The sequence below is a fragment of the Aplosporella prunicola genome (genome assembly GCF_010093885.1).
Source record: "Aplosporella prunicola CBS 121167 unplaced genomic scaffold K452scaffold_5, whole genome shotgun sequence".
Classification (NCBI taxonomy): Eukaryota; Fungi; Ascomycota; class Dothideomycetes; order Botryosphaeriales; family Aplosporellaceae; genus Aplosporella; species Aplosporella prunicola.
In genome coordinates, this window is record NW_022983533.1 from 836779 (window position 1) to 855258 (window position 18480).

General features: G+C 53.6%; 1 protein-coding gene across 1 annotated transcript; it reads left to right on the forward strand.

The window, feature by feature from the left end:
* The first annotated feature begins 517 nt into the window (after positions 1–517).
* Positions 518–18243, forward strand: K452DRAFT_356457 (uncharacterized protein). Its single transcript, XM_033546049.1, has 3 exons — positions 518–980; positions 1041–17630; positions 17750–18243. The coding sequence occupies exons 1-3, from the start codon at positions 693–695 to the stop codon at positions 17888–17890; spliced, it is 17019 nt and encodes a 5672-aa protein (XP_033400863.1). The 5' UTR covers positions 518–692; the 3' UTR covers positions 17891–18243.
* The last annotated feature ends 237 nt before the right edge of the window (positions 18244–18480 follow it).

The following is an 18480-nucleotide window of genomic DNA, read 5'->3' on the forward strand; positions in this document are numbered from 1 at the left end:
GATGCGTAGCTTTTTACGCAAAAGCAGACGCGGCGGCGTCGGCGGAGGGAAGTTTGGGAAACCGTTAGCTCATAAACAAGGATCCACCAGCACCCACTGTGCTCCCTGACACGGTTCGGCGTGTGGGGCTTATCTGATCCGCCTGTAAGGGCCGGCTCTAGAGCCGATGGGGCATGCTGACCGTCAATGCGGCAGCAGCCACGGGCTTGGTGTGGATTACCGGCGAAAGTTTTTATCTGATGATCAGATGAGATTAGTGTGCATTCGCTGCCGATCTCTAAAAGGGTTGCATCGCGGGCTGCTGGGCTCCGAGGCCGGCGGGTAGGTCGGGAGCGACGCCGGGCGTCATGCATGCATGCAGCAGCGTTGCGTGTCGATCGCGGCCGGTGACAAGAGGAAAACGGGCCTCGGTGGGTGATGGGCTCTAGCGCAGAGGCCCTGGCCGCCTGGGCGGGCCCCAGGGCCCAACCAGCCAGGGTAACGAGCCAGCGTCATCAAACTTCGCGAGCTGCTATCCAGAAGATCGTGCCGGGCCAGACGCGACTCGCAATGGACGCCTTTGCCAAAGCTCCTACGAGACATTCGTTTCCTTTCCGGGAGCGCCAATTTGCCCTGTGAATGGCTTGACCTGTCCAGCTTCTTGCCCTGCTCTTTGCCCACGACAGCACCACGTCTCTCTTTTTCCCGATATCATGGAGCTCACAGCGTTCCCCAACCTTCGTTCCACAACTTCTCGGCATGCGGCGACGCGCGCCGCAGCGGGTGAGACCCTCGCCGAGCTGCCCCAGATCCCGGACGAGATCCTCGTCATCTCCTGGGCCAGGCTGCTTAAAGCCTACACGGGCAGCGATGACCTGGGGTTTTTCGTCGACGGTGGCGCGGTTGCTGTCAGCAGTGCTGGCTGGCATGTGTCCAAGTATGCGGTGCCCGAGCTGGGCCAGGCAGCCCTTGAGACACTCACCGGGGTCTTCTTCGATGCGGTATGTCCCATGCGCGGATGTTAGGACGAGCAAGGTTCAGGAGCTAATATACCCTCCCAGGCACCGGCGCCGGAGTCGCTGGCGTTGAAACTTTACTACAATCGTGAAGCGGGGAAGGCGCGTATCGTGCACTCCGCTTATCTCCCGGGCGAACACGCCCAGCCGCTAGCTGCTCAGCTCCAACGCTGCGTCAACGAGACCTTGGACACCCCGGGTCCGCAGATGGACCCCCGACTATCCATCCTAAACCCACAGCCGGAGCGGTTGAACGGGCCGTCTCTCTTGCACCACCTTGTGCAGTGGACCAAGTCTCCCCGGAAAGTTGCCATAGACTATCTCGGACAAGATACGAACCGCAGGAAGCTGCGATATGCTTCTTTCGATCGCATCACGACAGCTTGGGCCAGCAAGATCAGGACCTACTTCTCGTCGGAAAATCCGCACCCAGTCGTGCCTGTTCTGATCCCCCAATGTCCGGAACTTTACATCGCCCAACTTGCCATTCTGAAGGCCGGTGGAGCCTTTTGTCCTCTGAATCTGGACGCGCCGCCAGAGCGCGTGAAATTCATCCTTGACGATGTGTCCGCCAACCTCCTCATCACCACCTCCTCGCTTCATAATAAGATACCCCCTCATGAGAACGTCCATGTTTTGATTTTAGACGAAGGCTCCCAACCGCCTGAGCTGGAAGGTAGACAGGACTTCGTCGACCCTTGCCCGGAGGATCTGGCGTACGTCATGTACACCTCCGGCTCTACGGGAACGCCCAAAGGTGTGGGTGTGTCGCATCTTGCTGCTACTCAAAGTTTACTGGCTCATGATTGCCATATTCCCTCGTTTTCACGCTTTCTTCAATTTGCTGCTCCGACCTTTGATGTGTCGGTTTTCGAAATATTTTTCCCCTTGTTCCGGGGTTGTACCCTAGTCACTTGCGATCGAACAGATTTACTGAGCGATCTCCCCGCAATGATGAACAAGATGCATGTTGATGCAGCGGAACTAACGCCCACGGTAGCGGGAACGCTACTGCAAACACGGGCAGCTGTTCCAAAATTGAAACTGCTCCTGACGATCGGCGAAATGTTGAGCAGACAAGTTGTGCATGAGTTTGGCGGGGACGATAAGCGGGAGAGCATATTGTGGGGCATGTATGGCCCCACGGAAGCCGCCATTCACTGTACCTTGCAGCCAAGCTTCGGGTCAGATTCGAAAGTGGGCAATATTGGCATTCCGTTCGACACTGTTTCGGCCTTTGTTGTCGCTCCCCCGCCCGAAGATCCTTCAGTGACTACTCCTTTGGAGGTTTTGCCTCTGGGATTCATCGGCGAACTAGCTGTTGGCGGACATCAACTAGCAAATGGTTATCTGAATCGACCCGAGCAGACTGGATCATCATTCGTAAACCATGCCGAATTCGGTCGCCTATACCGGACTGGAGATAAAGCCAGGATGCTTCCAGATGGGACTATTGAATGCTTAGGACGTATATCTTCTGGGCAAGTTAAGCTTCGTGGTCAGCGTGTCGAACTTGGCGAGGTAGAACAGGCTATCTCGAGGATACCCAGCTGTCGCAGTGTAACAGCTAGTGTTATAGGTGGGATCCTTGTAGTCTTCTGTCTCACTCGGGACGATACGTTAACCCCAAAGTCAATCATCAACGACTCCAAGCAATGGCTCCCTGCATTCATGGTACCGGGCGATGTCGTCCTCTTGCAGGAACTTCCCAGGTTGCCGTCTGGCAAGGTCGACAGAAAAGGCCTTGAAGCAGGCTATAAGACAAAGCAGCAGGAGTCCAAACCTCTGGAAGAACAACAATACGGCGATGATACCGATCGCATTATCTGCGAGATTGTCGGCGAGGCCCTTGGCTCGAGGGTATACCTGCAAACTAACCTTGCTGCCATGGGCTTGGATTCTTTGAAGGCGATCAGGGTAGCGTCTATGCTAAGAGCTTCGGGGTATTCGCTTGGTGCTGTTGAAATCTTGACTTCCAATGACGTCGCTACCTTGAAACTGTTGATCGAAGGCCAACAAAACGACAAGAATTCTCTCAATTCTCACGAAGGCATTTTTGACGAAATAAAAAAGGCAGCTCTCGTTGTTCCAGAAGTCCACGTTCAAGAATCTGAAATCGAAGACATTTTGGGCTGTACTCCTTTGCAGGCAGCAATGCTGGTTGAAACTACCATGAACCCACAGGCTTATTGCAACTGGGTCGAATTGGAAGTCAAGAAGCCTCAAAGTGCCTCAGATATTAAGAGATGGCTCAAGGAATTGGCAGCTCAAAACGACATCCTCCGTTCTGGATTCTGCAGTTTGACTGATTCTGCCTACTCTCATGCCCAAATCATCTGGAAAGAACTATCGGATGAACAGATCGTGGAGATAGACGATTTCGAACGATCCTTTGAGCTTTCGACACCCGGATCCATGCTTAGGCCTTTGAAATTTCAAATCCTCACCACGCCTACGGAATCAAAAATTCTCTGTCAAATTTATCATCCATTGTATGATGGCTGGTCCATGGACTTGATGATAGACGATCTCAACGACCTCATCGCTGGCAACGATCACAAAAAGAGACCACAATTCCGTGAGGTAGCAACCTACCATGCCAGTCTGACCAAGGACGACCTTGAGCCTTCACTTGGTTATTGGCAGAAGCAGCTAGACAACTACGCCTACGCACCGCTTCCGAATTTCAACGGAAAGGTTGTGTCTACGACCGGGTTGAGTTCAACAACTCGCAACTTTACCACGTCGGTGGAAAAGCTTAGAGACCGTGCGTCAGCGCTGAAGGTCAACGCACAGGTATTCTTCCAAGCCGCGTTAGCGTACTTGACTAGCTTCTACCTCAACAACAGCGATGTCACATTCGGTACGGTCACTTCTGGGCGCACCATACCTGTCGTTGGTATCGAGGAAATCATTGGTCCTTGTATTGCTACACTACCTCTGAGAGTTGACGTTTCTCATGCACGCACTGTCAAGGATATCTTGCAAAATATCCATGAACTCAACCGTGCAATGCTCAGTCATTGCGAGCTTCCCACCAGGGACATTAAGAAGGCTTGCGGGATTGCTCCTGGAAGCCCTCTCTTCGACATTCTGTTTGTCTGGCAGGAAAGTTTGCATAGTAACAAAGACTCCGGTGCTTTGATACGCCAGGTCGATGGCGCTGATGAGCTCGAATTCAAACTAACACTGGAGTTTGAACCTCGTTCGACAGGTCTCATTGCCAAAGCAACTTACGATCCCTCTGTTCTGCCTCAAGCTCAGATCGACGCACTATTAAGTCAATTGGAGCAGCTCGGCGAATACTTCCAAGAAAAACCAGATGCAGAGCTGATGACATCTCTGACATGTCTGGATGACTCTGTCTTGTCAATCGGAAACCTCCGTTACCAACATGAGGAAACAACCAAGTCGCCCGCTCAGGTGGTTGGAATCATAGCGGAAACAAGGCCAGATGCACCTGCTATCGCTTTCAGCTCGGAGATCTCCGAGTCTTCCATCAATACTCAAACTCTCACTTACTCTGAGCTGAATGCCAAGGCTAACCAGCTGGCAAATTTGCTGAAAGGTCACGGCACAAAGCCAGACGAACTAGTTTGCGTCTGTATGGAAAAGTCCGTTGATCTCTATGTGTCCATCCTTGCAATCCTCAAGACGGGCGCAGGATACGTTCCGATAACCCCCGAGACACCGTTGGACAGGATTCGCTTTATCCTTGAAGAGGCAAATGTTCGGACATGCCTGACGCGGAGTGACTGCACTGCGGATGTCGACTCACTAGGAAACCAAGTTGTGCTCAACGTGGACACACTCCAGTTGGAAGAGTACAGTGGTGAGAATCTCGATCTCACTTACAACGGTTCCCACGCAGCCTACGCAGTCTTCACATCTGGTAGCACTGGCAGTCCAAAGGGAGTTGTAGTGACACAGGAAAATCTTGTCAGCAACCTTGCAGTCCTTTCGAAGATCTACCCGGTATCAGAAGACTCGCGCCTCTTGCAGTCATGCTCGCAGGCGTTTGACGTTTCTGTATTTGAAATTTTCTTTTCTTGGTACAGCGGCATGTGCTTGTGTGCCGGCACAAAAGACGACCTCTTCCAGGACATGGAGCTTGCTATCCGACAGATGGGCATTACGCACCTAAGCTTTACTCCCACAGTGGCAGCCCTAGTAAAGCCTGAGAATGTGCCAAACGTCAAATTCCTCGTTACTGCAGGCGAAGCTGTCACAGAGCAAGTCAAGAGAAACTGGGCCGGCAAGGGTTTATATCAAGGATATGGTCCATCTGAGACGACAAACATCTGCACGGTCAAGCCCAATGTTACCGATGAGGATCTGATTAACAACATTGGCACCCCTTTCACCAACACTTCGGCATTTGTTATGGACGAATCACGAGATGTTCTCATTCCAAGGGGAGGTGTTGGTGAGCTCTGCTTTGGCGGTGACCAGGTTTTCCGCGGATATCTCAACATGCCTGACCTGACAGCAAAGAAGGTCATCGATCACCCTACGTTTGGCCGCGTATACAGAAGTGGCGACATGGGTCGTCTCTGCCCAGATGGATCCATCCTCTTTTCCGGCCGTTCCGATGATCAGGTCAAACTTCGCGGTCAGCGTATCGAGCTTGGTGAGATCAACAGTTGCATCATGGACACTCCATCCGCCGCCGACTGTATGACAATGCTCATGGGCAAGGAGGGGAAAGCACAACTGGTTTCCTTCTGGGTACCTGAAAGCATTTCGTCGAATGATGTCCGAGCGTTACCGATAGAGGGCGCCATCTCTCAAAGAATTGCTGAAATCTTCGAGCACCTGGCTAGCAAGGTCCCTGCTTATATGCTGCCCAACGGCTTACTGCCAGTCACAGCCATCCCTATGACTGTACAAGGGAAGGCAGACAAGCGCAAACTTGTTGCCCTCTACGAACAGCAGTCAAAAGACTTCCTTGACTCGATCTCTCGGAAAACGGAAGAAGCAGAAGATAGCGGAGATTGGACATCGATGGAGCGCAAAATCGCAGCGGTGTTGTCCAAGGTTGTCAAGGTCCCCATAAAGGAAATAGGTCGCCAATCCTCCTTCTTTGCTTACGGTCTCGACTCGATCTCTGCTATCTCCCTATCGAATGGCCTCAAAGCGAACGCCGTGCCCAAGGCTCCCGTCTCGGTTGTACTTCAAAACCCAAGTGTGGCGCGTTTGGCTCGGATCTTGTCCCAGAAGACGTCCGCTAGCCAGGAACGCAGCCCTGCGGTTGACCTCACCAACATCTTCAGTCAAGAAACAAGGGAACAGATCAAAGTCAGCTTCGACCATAACGCGGTGGAAGTAACCAAGATCCTTCCGTGCAGTCCTTTGCAAGAGGCAATGCTTTCATCTGGATCCACAGAGGCTGCAACGTACATGAACAGGATGCTGTTCAAAGTAAAGGGGGACATCATTCGGTTGCAAAAATGCTGGATGGAGATGTCGAAGAGGCACGAAATTCTACGGACATGCTTTGTTCCCACCGATGATTCTCAATTTGCATTCGCTCAGGTTGTTCTTGAGAGCAGCGAGCCAAAATGGGACGAAATCGAAGCCAATGAGGATGATATTTACAAGCAATCTCAACGTTATGTTGAAGATATCATCTCAACTATGGCGGCGTCAGAAGAGCCTCCGCTCCGATTTGCTACACTGTCTGCTAGCAGCTCCAAGTATCTCCTCTTCTGTTGCCACCATGCTCTGTACGATGGAGCTGCAATGGAACAGCTTATGGCCGAGGTGGAGCAAATGTATGCTGAGCTCAGCCTGCCGCCAGTTGTCCCGTATGAGCCTTTCCTGGAACAAATCGTTCAAGTGCGGTCCAAGGAAACCGACGACTTCTGGGCAACCCGCCTCAAGGGCTTGGAACCCACTTCGTTCCCGGACCTGACCGGTTTGTCCTCTGCGATGCGTAAGGAAGTCAATGACCGCTCAATCTTCATTGAAGCCCTTCCTTTCTCTCTCAGTAGCCTGGAATCGGAGTGCCGTCGGATGTCTTGTTCGCTACTGGCACTGGGCCAAGCTGCCTGGGCAAAGATTCTCTCCATATATACGGGAGAGAGCGATCTATGCTTTGGCAATGTTGTCAGTGGACGCACTCTACCTATTGACGGGCTCGAAAGGCTAGTCGCTCCTTGCTTTAACACTTTGCCCGTCAGGGTCGATCTAGCCTCGAAAAGCCAAAACGCGGATATCTTAACGAATCTTCAAGCATTCAATGCGGACATTTTGCCCTTCCAGTTAACTCCACTTCGACGCATTCAAGCACAGTTCAGCAAAGATGGAAGCCGTCTTTTTGATACCCTTTTCATTCTTCAGCAATCTGCGTACAGTCTTAACGCGGAGGTCTGGTCACTGGAGGAAGACCTTGGCGAGATGGATTTCCCTCTTGTATGCGAGCTCGTTCCGAACCGCAAAGATGATACCCTTTCTTTGATGCTTCATTTCCACGAGGCGTTTATTCCCAAGAAGGACGTTGGCACCATTTCTCAGACATACGCGTCAGCTTTGCAGTCATGCATTCAAAACCCTTCCGCTCACTACCTGGACATTGTCCCTGTTTCGGATGACTTGCTCTCCATAAGCAACCAGAAATTCAACACACTCGAACCGCCTGCTGGGCCGTTCATGCACTCTGCTTTTGAGCAAAACGCTGCAGAGCAACCAGATGCTTTAGCTCTCGACTTCCAGCACTCCGATGGTAGTCGCAGTCGATGGACTTTCAATGAGCTAAACCAAATCTCCAACCAGATCGCTCGAGCGCTTTTGGATCACGGCGTTTCTTTCGATGATGCTGTGCCGATCTGCATTCCAAAGTCTCCGGACTTTTATGCCTGCGTTCTCGGTGTTCTTAAGGCTGGTGCGGCTTTCACACCCATTGACTCTAACTTGCCTGTCTCTCGCAAGCAGTTTATGCTGCAGGAACTGGGTGCCAAGGTTGTCCTTTCGAACGAGACTGTTGACACAACCTGGGTTGGAGAAGTAACAATTTTGTCCACCGGGAAAACGAGAGATCTTTCCACAGAAAAGCCGACTGTCAGCGGTCTCATGCCAGAGCACTTGGCATATAGACTCTACACATCTGGATCAACTGGTCTGCCTAAGGCTGTCAGTGTCGAACACCGCAACCCCATTCAGACTGTCGAGGCATCGAGATCCATCATTCCTTGGAAGAAGGATTCTCGCCTTCTTCAGTTCGCTGCGACAACTTTCGATATGTGTTACTACGACTGCTTCCTGGCTTGGTCTTTTGGCTTCACTCTTTGTGCTGCCGAGCAATCCGCAATGTTGAACGACATTGCTGGCACGATAACTTCCATGGAGACTACACTGGCCGACCTGACGCCTTCAGTGGCTCTGAGCCTTTCCCAGTCTGATGTTCCAACCCTTGAATATCTGTACTGTATTGGAGAGGCGATGCCCCAGGAACTCGTGGCGCGGTGGGCCGGAAAGCTTGTCAATTCGTATGGCCCGACGGAGGCTGCTTTCTGCGTAACCATCTTCCCTGTGTCAAACGAGGTGAAGTCGGCCGTGATTGGTAAACCTTTCCCCACTACGAGCTTTGTGGTAAAGTCTCGCGATGGCTCCACTACCATGCCCGTCTTCGGTGCCGGTGAACTTTACATCAGTGGATCGCAGGTGGCTCGCGGTTACCACGCGAACGAGGAGATGACGAATTCGAGGTTTATCATGCACGACGGTCAGCGCCTCTACAAGTCTGGCGACGTTGTACGCATGCTCGGCAATGGCACCTTTGAGTTCGTGGGACGTGCGGATGATCAAGTCAAGATTCGCGGTCTGCGTGTTGAGCTGGGTGAGATCAGCCAAGTCTTGCGCGATGCACATGAAGCCATCTCCAGCGTTAGCACTCAAGTCCTTCGCGCATCGGAAGAGTCCAAGGAACAAATTGTGGCCTTCCTGGCTGTTGCAGACTTGTCCACCATTGACCGGGAAGCAGTCAAGTCTCAGGCTCGCAAGCGTGCCACAGAGAAGCTCCCTGTTTACATGGTGCCGAATTTCTATATCTTCCTTGATCGCATCCCGCTATCTGCTGCTGGAAAGGTCGACAAGAGGTCTTTGAAGGCAATCTTCCAAGACTCCGAGGAAGCAAACCAAGAAGGAGCTCAGCAGACGGACGACGGTCACGAATGGACTGTTACTGAGTCTGAAATACGGTCCGTCTTGGCTCACATGTCTCGCTCCACTCCAGAGTCTATAGGCTTGCACACTACAATCTATCAACTTGGCCTCGACAGCATTAGTGCTGTACAAGTGGCTGCGAGCCTGAGGAAGAAGGGTTTCAAGATTTCGGCAGCGGATGTGTTGGAGCGTCCCACTTGCGCTGAGCTTGCTATTCTCTTGCAAAAGGCTGATGGCGAGACCAAATTGGCTCCCACTTTTGACTTTGCTGCCTTCGATGCGCAATACCGCGACATTATTACCCGCGACCTGGATGTGGACGCTGCAAGCATTGCCTCAGTGAAGCCATGCACACCCCTCCAGAGCGGTATGATCTCGCAGTTCCTGCACTCTGAGGGACACATGTACTTCAACTACATGCAGTACAAGTTCGATGGTGTCGATATAGCCAAGCTGGAGCAAGCTTGGCAGTTGCTTTTCGATAAGCATGAAATTCTGCGGTCTGGATTTGCCCATGTCAATAACCCGCAGTACCCCTTCAGCATGGTCATCTACAATGCCTCGGCCAGCAAGCTTCCTCTTTCCAAACTCAGGGACGCTGAAGCTTCCACTGACAAAATCAAGCAATGGCGTGAAGAATCGAAACGCGAGGTCCTCGAAAACTTGCAACAGAGTGCATGGCGACTGTTGCTTGTCGACGCTGCCGACGGTGTTCGGGTACACCTTTCAATCTTGCATTCCCTTTATGATGCGCAGAGCCTCCGCATTTTCCTCGATGATGTTTCTGTCATCTGCACCCAGGGCAAGGAGCCGCAGCCGCCATCTCTCGACCCTATCCTTGGCACTATCCTCAGTTCCAGCGGAGAAGATGAAAAGCACCAAAAGTTCTGGGAAGAAAAGAGCAAGGATATGCATATCAACGCTTTCCCGAACATGACCCCGCTTCGTGTCAAGAACGGCAAGACGCAGGTAGTTTCGAAAACCTGCTCTGGACAACAGAGCAAGCTCGAGTCCGGCTGCCGGGAAGCTGGTATCACCATGCAAGCCGCTGGTCAAGCCGCTTGGGCACGGTTGTTGTCCGCTTACACTGGCGAGGATGCTGCCACTTTTGGTGTCGTTCTTTCTGGGCGGACGCAGGAGGGTGCTGAATCGGTTGCTTTGCCTTGCATCACAACTGTTCCACTCCCTGCGCGCAACAATCCCAGTAACCGTGCTCTCCTTGACGGCATGATGGCATTCAACTCTTCTGTGCGCAAGCACCAGTTCACGCCTCTGACAAAAATCCAGCGCTGGTCTGGACACCCCGACGAAGCGCTCTTTGATAGCATTTTCGCCTATCAAAAGCTCTCCAGTGAAGACCAAGCTCAAAGAACTTGGACCCTAGTAGACGATGAAGCAACTGTCGATGTTGCTGTCTCTATTGAACTGGAACCTATCAACACAAGCGAACTCGAGCTCAGGATTACATACAACACCGACCGAGTACCCGAAGAGCAGGCTGTAACGATTCTGGACCAGCTAGATCGCATGCTGGTCGATCTTGTTCTTCACCCGGATTCTCAACTGGATGATGCCTTCTCCGGAAACCCTGAGCTCCTCTCAATCACCCCACCCAAGGAACGAGAAATCAAAACTGATGTATATCTGTTGCATGAGTTTGTTGAGAGAAGCGCACGCCAGAATCCGAAGAAGATCGCGTTTGAATTCGCAACCAACATCGAGAACGGTCAAGTCACCAGCAGGTGCTGGACCTACGAGCAGTTGGATGCTGAAGGGAACAAGATCGCGAATCTCCTAATCGGCCACGGTGTCCAGCCCGGTGGCCTCATTGCCGTTTGCTTTGACAAATGCCCTGAAGCCTCTTTCGGAATGCTGGGTATCCTCAAGGCTGGATGTGCATTCGTCGCTTTAGACCCAGGTGCTCCAGTGGCGAGAAAGGCGTTCATCACAGAAGACTCCAAGGCCGCCATGGTGCTCTCGATGACACACCAGTCAAGCCAATTTGCGGACCAGCTCAAGGTGCCACTTGTCAACCTCGATGAAGTCAACTACGATGAGCTTTCCACGTCAACGCCAGAACTCTCAAGAGCGGTTACGCCACAAGACCTCAGCTACTGCCTGTACACGTCGGGTACCACTGGTACTCCGAAGGGCTGCGAGCTGACCCACGAGAATGCTGTTCAGGCGATGCTGGCTTTCTCGAGGCTCTTCTATCCTCGTTGGGATGAGAACTCCAGATGGTTGCAGTTTGCTTCTTTCCACTTTGATGTCTCCGTGCTTGAGCAGTATTGGACATGGGCGGAAGGTATCCGCTTGGTCTCTGCGCCTAGGGATTTGATCTTCGAGGATCTCGCTGCCGCTATTTCTGCACTTGAGATCACTCATATCGACCTTACTCCCAGTCTTGCCAGAATCCTTTCGCCTGAAGATGTTCCCAGTCTCACTAAGGGTGTCTTTATCACTGGTGGTGAAGCTCTCAAGCAAGAAATCCTCGATGCATGGGGACACCACGAGGTCATTCATAACGGATACGGACCGACTGAAGCGACCATCGGTGTCACCATGTTCCCCAGAGTCCCTGAGAATGGCAAGCCATCCAATATTGGTCCTCAGTTCGACAACGTCGGATCCTTTGTCTTCCGACCCAAGACCAATATTCCGGTGCTTCGCGGCGCTGTTGGAGAACTCTGTGTCTCCGGGAAGCTCGTGGGTAAAGGCTATCTCAACCGGCCTGAGCTTACAGACGAAAAGTTCCCATACCTGGAACAGTTCGATGAGAGGATCTACCGTACCGGTGATCTCGTCCGAATTCTCCATGACGGCTCGTTTGACTTCCTTGGTCGCGCAGATGACCAAGTCAAGCTCCGTGGCCAGCGTTTGGAGATTGGCGAAATCAACAGTGTCATCAATCAGTCCGAAGCTCAGGTCATGGACGTCGCGACACTTGTCCTGAAGCATCCCAAGCAACAGAAGGACCAGCTTATCAGCTTTGTCGTCACCAAGACAACCATGAAAAAGAAGCAGAAGCCGACTGTCGTCTATGATGGAAAAGAAGCAATGCAGATGGTCCAAGAAGCCTGCCGGTCTAAACTGCCCGTATACATGGTGCCGACTCATTTCATCCCGCTTAGCAGCATGCCACTGTCGCCAAACAACAAAGCGGACGCCAAGCAATTGAAGGAATTTTACTCAAACCTCAGTCCTGAAGAATTGGCAGATCTTTCCGTATCATCTGAAGAAGGGGGAGCCGCTTCATCTGAAGACGAAAAGAGGGTTGTAGAGGTGCTGGCAACAATGGCTTCTGTGGACAGTGAAAACATTTCTAGGACCTCGAGCATCTTCGAACTTGGTCTGGATTCAATTTCTGTCATTGGCTTCGCCAACGCGCTTAGAAAGTCTGGATTCAAGAACGCCCAACCTTCCATCATCATGAAGAACCCTGTCATTAGCAGGCTTGCAAAGGCTCTTTCTTCGAAGACTGCGACCTCTTCCGCTGAAAAGAGCTCAATTGTTGCTGCAAAGCAAACCATTTCCGCCACTCTGCACCAGTACAAAGCAAGCGCGGCCCACTCTTTGGGCGTACAGCGGGAGGATATCGAAAGCATCGCCCCTTGTTCTTCTCTCCAGCAGGGTATCATCTCCAGGTCCTTGGAGAGCGAGAAGCCTGTCTACTTTGCGACATTCAAATTCGAGCTTTCCCCAGATCTCGACCTCGCTAGGCTACAGAATGCCTGGGAGAAGGTTTACGAGGCGGTTCAAATCCTTCGTGCTCGCTTCGTACCGACGGATGACGGATATGTGCAAGTGGTGCTGCGTGGCCAGCATTTGCCATGGGGGGTAACCTCTGTCAATGACCAGGAGGAAATCCAGACTTACCTCGAAACTCGCAAGCACAAATGGTGGCTCCAGAACAGAGACCAGTTGAGAAGGCCTTTTGAGATCATCACCGCGATTGCACCCGGAAAGGCAATCCTGAGCGTGCACTTGATGCATGTGCTCTACGATGGTGCTAGTCTCCCGATGCTCCTCCAAAAGGTTCGCCAAGAGTACGATAGGGATTCGAACATCCATTACGGCCCCGACTTCCTCGATGTCCTGCCCTACGGCCCTCTTCGTGTCAGCCCGGAGGCACAATCCTTCTGGACCAATCACCTCTCGTTTGCTGAGAGTTCGCTGATGCCAAATCTGATCACCGAACCGCAGCAGAGCGATGTCACCGTCAATGTCCATTTGGAGGACTTGCAAGCATTTGAAAGCATCAGGAGGAAGCTCGAAGTGACGCACCAAGCCCTTGTCCAAGCCTCTTGGGCCGCTGTCCTTCAGAAACACTTCGCCGGAGCAGTAACTCTCGGCATGGTTGTCTCAGGCAGATCCATCGATTTTGAGGGCGCCGACCTCACAATCGGCCCCATGTTCAACACCATTCCCTTCCATCTCAGGTTCGAGCAGAATGAGAGATGGGTCCAAACCGTGCGCAGATGCCATGACTTCAATACCTCGGCTATGCCCTACCAGCATACTCCGCTGCGCGACATCATGAAATGGTGCAAGCGAGCGCCCAGCCAGCCACTTTTCGATACTTTGTTTGTCTTCCAAAAGGAGCTAGCGGGCAGGGATCCTGGCGATGGGATTTGGCAACTTCTAGAGGATCAACCTGAAGCCGACTACCCACTTGCGCTGGAAGCCGAACACAAGCAAGACGGCTCTATCGGGCTCACCCTCGTAGCCCAGGGTCATATTGCCGACCACAAGGCCGCGGAGGAGCTGTTGACCGATTTGAAGCAGGCGCTTTTGAACTTGCTTGCGGATCATGAAGCACTTGTTTCGGCCACTGTGGGCGAGATCCAGTCTTCAGGAGCGCGAAAGGACTCCGCCCAGGTGAACGGACACAGCAATGGTTACATGAACGGCGTGAAGGGCTTCGAGTGGACTCCGGCTGCGCGGCGTCTACAAGAGGAAATTGCTACTCTGGCTGGCGTTGAACCTACGGAAGTGGATGAACACACGACAATTTTCGAGTTTGGTCTGGACAGCATCGATGCCATCAAGCTGTCTTCTAGGCTCAAGAAAGCAGGAATCGACCTTCCGGTCAGCCAGATCATGCGCACCTTGACCATTCCGAAGATGGTCAAGGAGGTCACGGAGAAGGAGTCCGATAGCACGATCGCTTCACGTGCGATCTCTCTGGAGGACCAGCAAAACAAGTTGATGGAATACTTCCGCAAGTCTGGAGAGATTGATATGGAGAAGATTGAGTGTGCCTTGCCTGTCACCCCTCTGCAAGAGGCCATGGTGGCTGAGATGCTCTCTTCCGGCTTCAACAACTATTTCAACCACGACGTCTTGAAACTCGGATCGCAAGTCGATGTAGACAAGATGAAGGCCGCATGGCAGAATGTTTTCCGCAGCTCTGCCATCCTTCGTACGAGTTTTGCGCAGGTCGACGACCCGAACCTGGATATGTCGTTTGCGCAGGTTGTCAACAAAGCCAACGATTTGACAATTAGAGAGCTCAGTGTCTCTTCGGAAAAGGACATCAATGCCATATTGGATGAGATTCGGGATAGCACTGCCAAACAGGCTGGTAGCGAAGGTCTCTTCCAGCTGACTCTTATCCGCTCATCGACCGATACTTACCTGGTTCTTTCCATCGCGCACGCCTTGTACGACGGCTGGTCTCTGGGTTTGATCCACCACGACGTCAAGGCATATTATGATGGTCAAGACAAGACCTGCCCCTCATACAATGGCATTCTCGAGGACATCCTCAACGCCTCTGGCGACGAGGCAGCCGCCTTCTGGAAAGATTTCCTTGGTGGTGCGCCGAGTAGTCTCCTCGCTCCAGACAATGCTCAAACCCAGAGTTCCGGCATTGAAGTCCATCGCAAGGAGCACACGGGGTCGCTCAGCCTCGAAAGCCTCCGCGCGTTCTGCAAGAACCAAGGCATCACGCTGCAGGCTCTTGGACAGACATGCTGGTCTTTTGTGCTTGCTTCTTATGTCGGCAAACTGGATCTTGTCTTTGGCGTTGTCCTTTCTGGTCGCGATAACCAGAACGCTGAAGACGTCATGTTCCCCACTATGAACACGGTGGCAGTCCGCTCGATCATTCACGGCTCGAAGAAGGACATGCTCCGGTACATGCAAGAGAACATGAGCACCATGAGGCAGTTCCAGCATTTCCCGCTCCGGAAGGCAAAGGCGATGGCTGAGACAAGAGGCAAGTCGTTGTTTGACTCGCTGTTCATCTTCCAGACCCAACCAGCGGAAAACAGTGGTGACTCTGACGCGCTTTACGAGTCTGTTGGAGGCTCCTCGGACGTCGAGTACCCGGTAGCTGTTGAGATGGAAGCCGTTGGCGATGCTCTCATCTGGCGTACAGCATGCAAAGCGAGCGTCTTTGACCAGAACGGCACGGAAGAGCTCCTTCAGCGTGCCGACGCGGTCTTGAAGAGCATAATCGAACACCCAGAAGACGCTGCTGTAGCCTACGGTGAAGATGGCGCTTCCGTCTGCGGGATGCCCGCTTTCAAGGACGTTTCCGAGAAGACGGACGGAATTGCTTCAGACACTGAGAACGTTAATAGCACGGCCGTCGCCCCGAAGGAGTGGACGCCTCTCGAGACTACCATCCGCGAGGTGCTCTCCGCCGTCTCCAAGATCCCCGAGACAGAGATCACGCGTGAAGTCACCATGTTCCACATGGGGCTCGATTCGATCAGCGCGATCAAGGTCTCGTCGCTCCTGCGCAAGAAGGGCATCAAGCTCAGCGTCAGCGCCATGCTGCGCGCAGCGACAGTGGAGAAGATGGCGCAAGCAGCCAGCAGCCAGCAGAGCAACGGCGACAACGACGACGCCGCCGCCCCCGCGCTCCAAGCAGACGAAGTCCTGGCCTCGTGGCTGAGCGACATCGACATCGAAGCCTTAGCCGCAACCGCAGCCATCCCGCCCGCCAACATCGAGCGCTGCCTCCCCGCCAGCGCCGGCCAAGTCTTCATGCTCTCGACCTGGCAGAACACGCACGGCGCGCTGCTCTACCCGGGCTTCGAGTACGAGCTGGGCGCGCCGGTCGAGGAAGCCCGTCTGCGCGCCGCGTGGAACAGCCTTGTAGCCGACCATCCTATCCTCAGGACGTGCTTCCTCGCGACGGGCCGCGCCGACAAGCCCTTCGTGCAGGCCGTGCTGAAGGCTCCGAGGGAGTCGTTCCACGTCGTCGACGACGCGTCTGCTGCCGCTAAAACCGCGCCCCCGCGCCAGCCCTTTGCCGCGCTCTTTGCGCAGCGCTTGCGCGCGCCGGCGAAGCAAGCGAATGCAGCAGTGACGGCAACGGCGGCCGCGGCCGTGGCTGCTATGGCGCCCCCTATGCGCCCGCAGGCCTCGTCCACGAAGTCCAGCTCGGGGAAGCAGGCGTCGTCGAAGGCGCCCTGGCGCCGCCTGAAGAAATGGATCTCCAGGCGCGTCAACAGCTCTGACGAGCCCTCTAGCGGGAGCAGCAGCACCAACAAGGCTGCTGCTGCGACTGCTGCGCCCGCACCCGCTGCTCCTGCCACCACCGAGCAGAAGCAGGTCACGACGGGCTGGATCCTGACGCTAAAGCTGCACCACGCGCTCTACGACGGCGTGAGCCTGCCCTTCCTGGTGCAGCAGCTCGAAAGGCGCCTCAACAACCCCAGCACCCCCACCTCCACAACAACACAACCACACCACGCCTACGCCACCTTCCTCGCGCACACAATCGCCCCACCCCCAACCCTCATCCAGCGCACCCATTTCTGGCACTCCTACCTCGCAAACACAAGCCCTGCGCGCCTGCCCCGCCCAACAACCGTCACGCCCGCAGCCGGCCGCACCAGCGTCTTCAGGCCCGCGGTGAGCGATGTGCTCGAGCGCCGTGCGCGCGTGTTGGGCGTCTCGGCGCAGGCGCTGTTTGTGGCGGCGTATGCGCGGGTTTATGCGGGGCTGGTTGGCGCTGCTACTGGCAGTGAGGACAAAGACAGGGACGTGGTGATAGGCCTGTGGCTCGCGAACCGCGCAAACTCAAGCGCAAACGACGACGCGGCCTCGACAAGGGCAGTGCCGACAGTGAACCTGCTGCCCCTCCGCGTCGGCGTCACGGCTCCGCTGTCCCTGCGCGAGGCCGCGGCAAGGGTGCAGCGCGATCTGGTGGCTGTGGGGGAGGGGGCGAATGCTGGGGTGGGGGTGTGGGAGCTGGAGAATGGGAAGGGAGGGGAGGTGGATACGTGGGTGAATTTCTTGAGGTTGCCTGAGGGGGAGAGCGAAGATGGAGGGGATGCGGGTGGTGAAGGTGGGGTAAGGTTGCGGGAGAGGGGCAGGGACAGGGGAGAAGATAAGGTTGATGCTGATGCTGGTGCTGGTGGTGTGAAGGGGTGGAAGCGGGTCGATGTCCCTGATCAGGGTGCCGTGACGACGGTGCAGGAGCTGCAGGCGAATGCGGTGCGCGGCGCTTATTTGGTGAGTCTTTCTTTTCCCTTTCCTGCCTCCTTCCCTACCACCCCCTTCCTTTCCTACTTTCTTTTTCTAGCAGTTGACGGTGTTGAAAATGGGGCACGAGCTAACGCGACGCAACGCAGCATTCCCTAGACATAGAAGCGACGGTGCGCGGCGGCAGGCTGGACATGGGCGTGTTTGCGAGCGAGGGCTTGATGGGGGTGGAGGCGGCCGAGGGGGTTGTTGCGGATGTGGTGAGGGTTTTGGAGGAGGGGGAGGAGTAGTTGTGTTTTGTGCTCTTTCTTGGGTTGTTTGGTGCTGTTTGTTTTTTGTCTTTTACCCTTTGTTTAGTGTAATATCGCGTTTTCTGCTGCTGCTGTTGTTGTTGTTGTTGTCGTTGTTCGGTTCGTGCGTTGTGCAGCACAGCGAGAGGATATTATCTGTCTATCTGTCTATCTGTCTGTCTGTCTGTCTGACCATGATAGACCGTTTCCCTTACGCATTACAGCACACCTCCCTCCTTCCACGCCAGCACGTCTACGCACCCATTCAGTTATATATGGTAGTGGTGTGGTGCAAGGTGGTGCGCGATTAACTAAAGTAGACAACGCAGTCAGTTAATAAACACATACAGGGCAAATTCTCCGGTATCTTTATGGCGGCTCAGTGCCTTCCGCTTTCTATATATTTTGCCCACCCCTCGACTACACATTAAGTGAAATCTACGATACCTATAGAGTACTCCTTAGGTAGTTATAAATAGACTATTATGCTACGGCTAGTCGGTGCTATATAACTACGTAAAAGTAAAAGTATATAAGGTATAATAGTACCTAAAAGGGTGTAATAGTAAAAATATACGAGTCCTAAAGTA

Excerpts from the sequence above, each read along its gene's own strand:
- K452DRAFT_356457 (XM_033546049.1), top strand. The coding sequence starts at position 693 with ATGGAGCTCACAGCGTTCCCCAACCTTCGTTCCACAACTTCTCGGCAT. Across the intron at positions 981-1,040 it reads CCGGGGTCTTCTTCGATGCG|GCACCGGCGCCGGAGTCGCT; the intron begins GTATGTCCCATG and ends ATACCCTCCCAG. Across the intron at positions 17,631-17,749 it reads CGGTGCGCGGCGCTTATTTG|CATTCCCTAGACATAGAAGC; the intron begins GTGAGTCTTTCT and ends GACGCAACGCAG.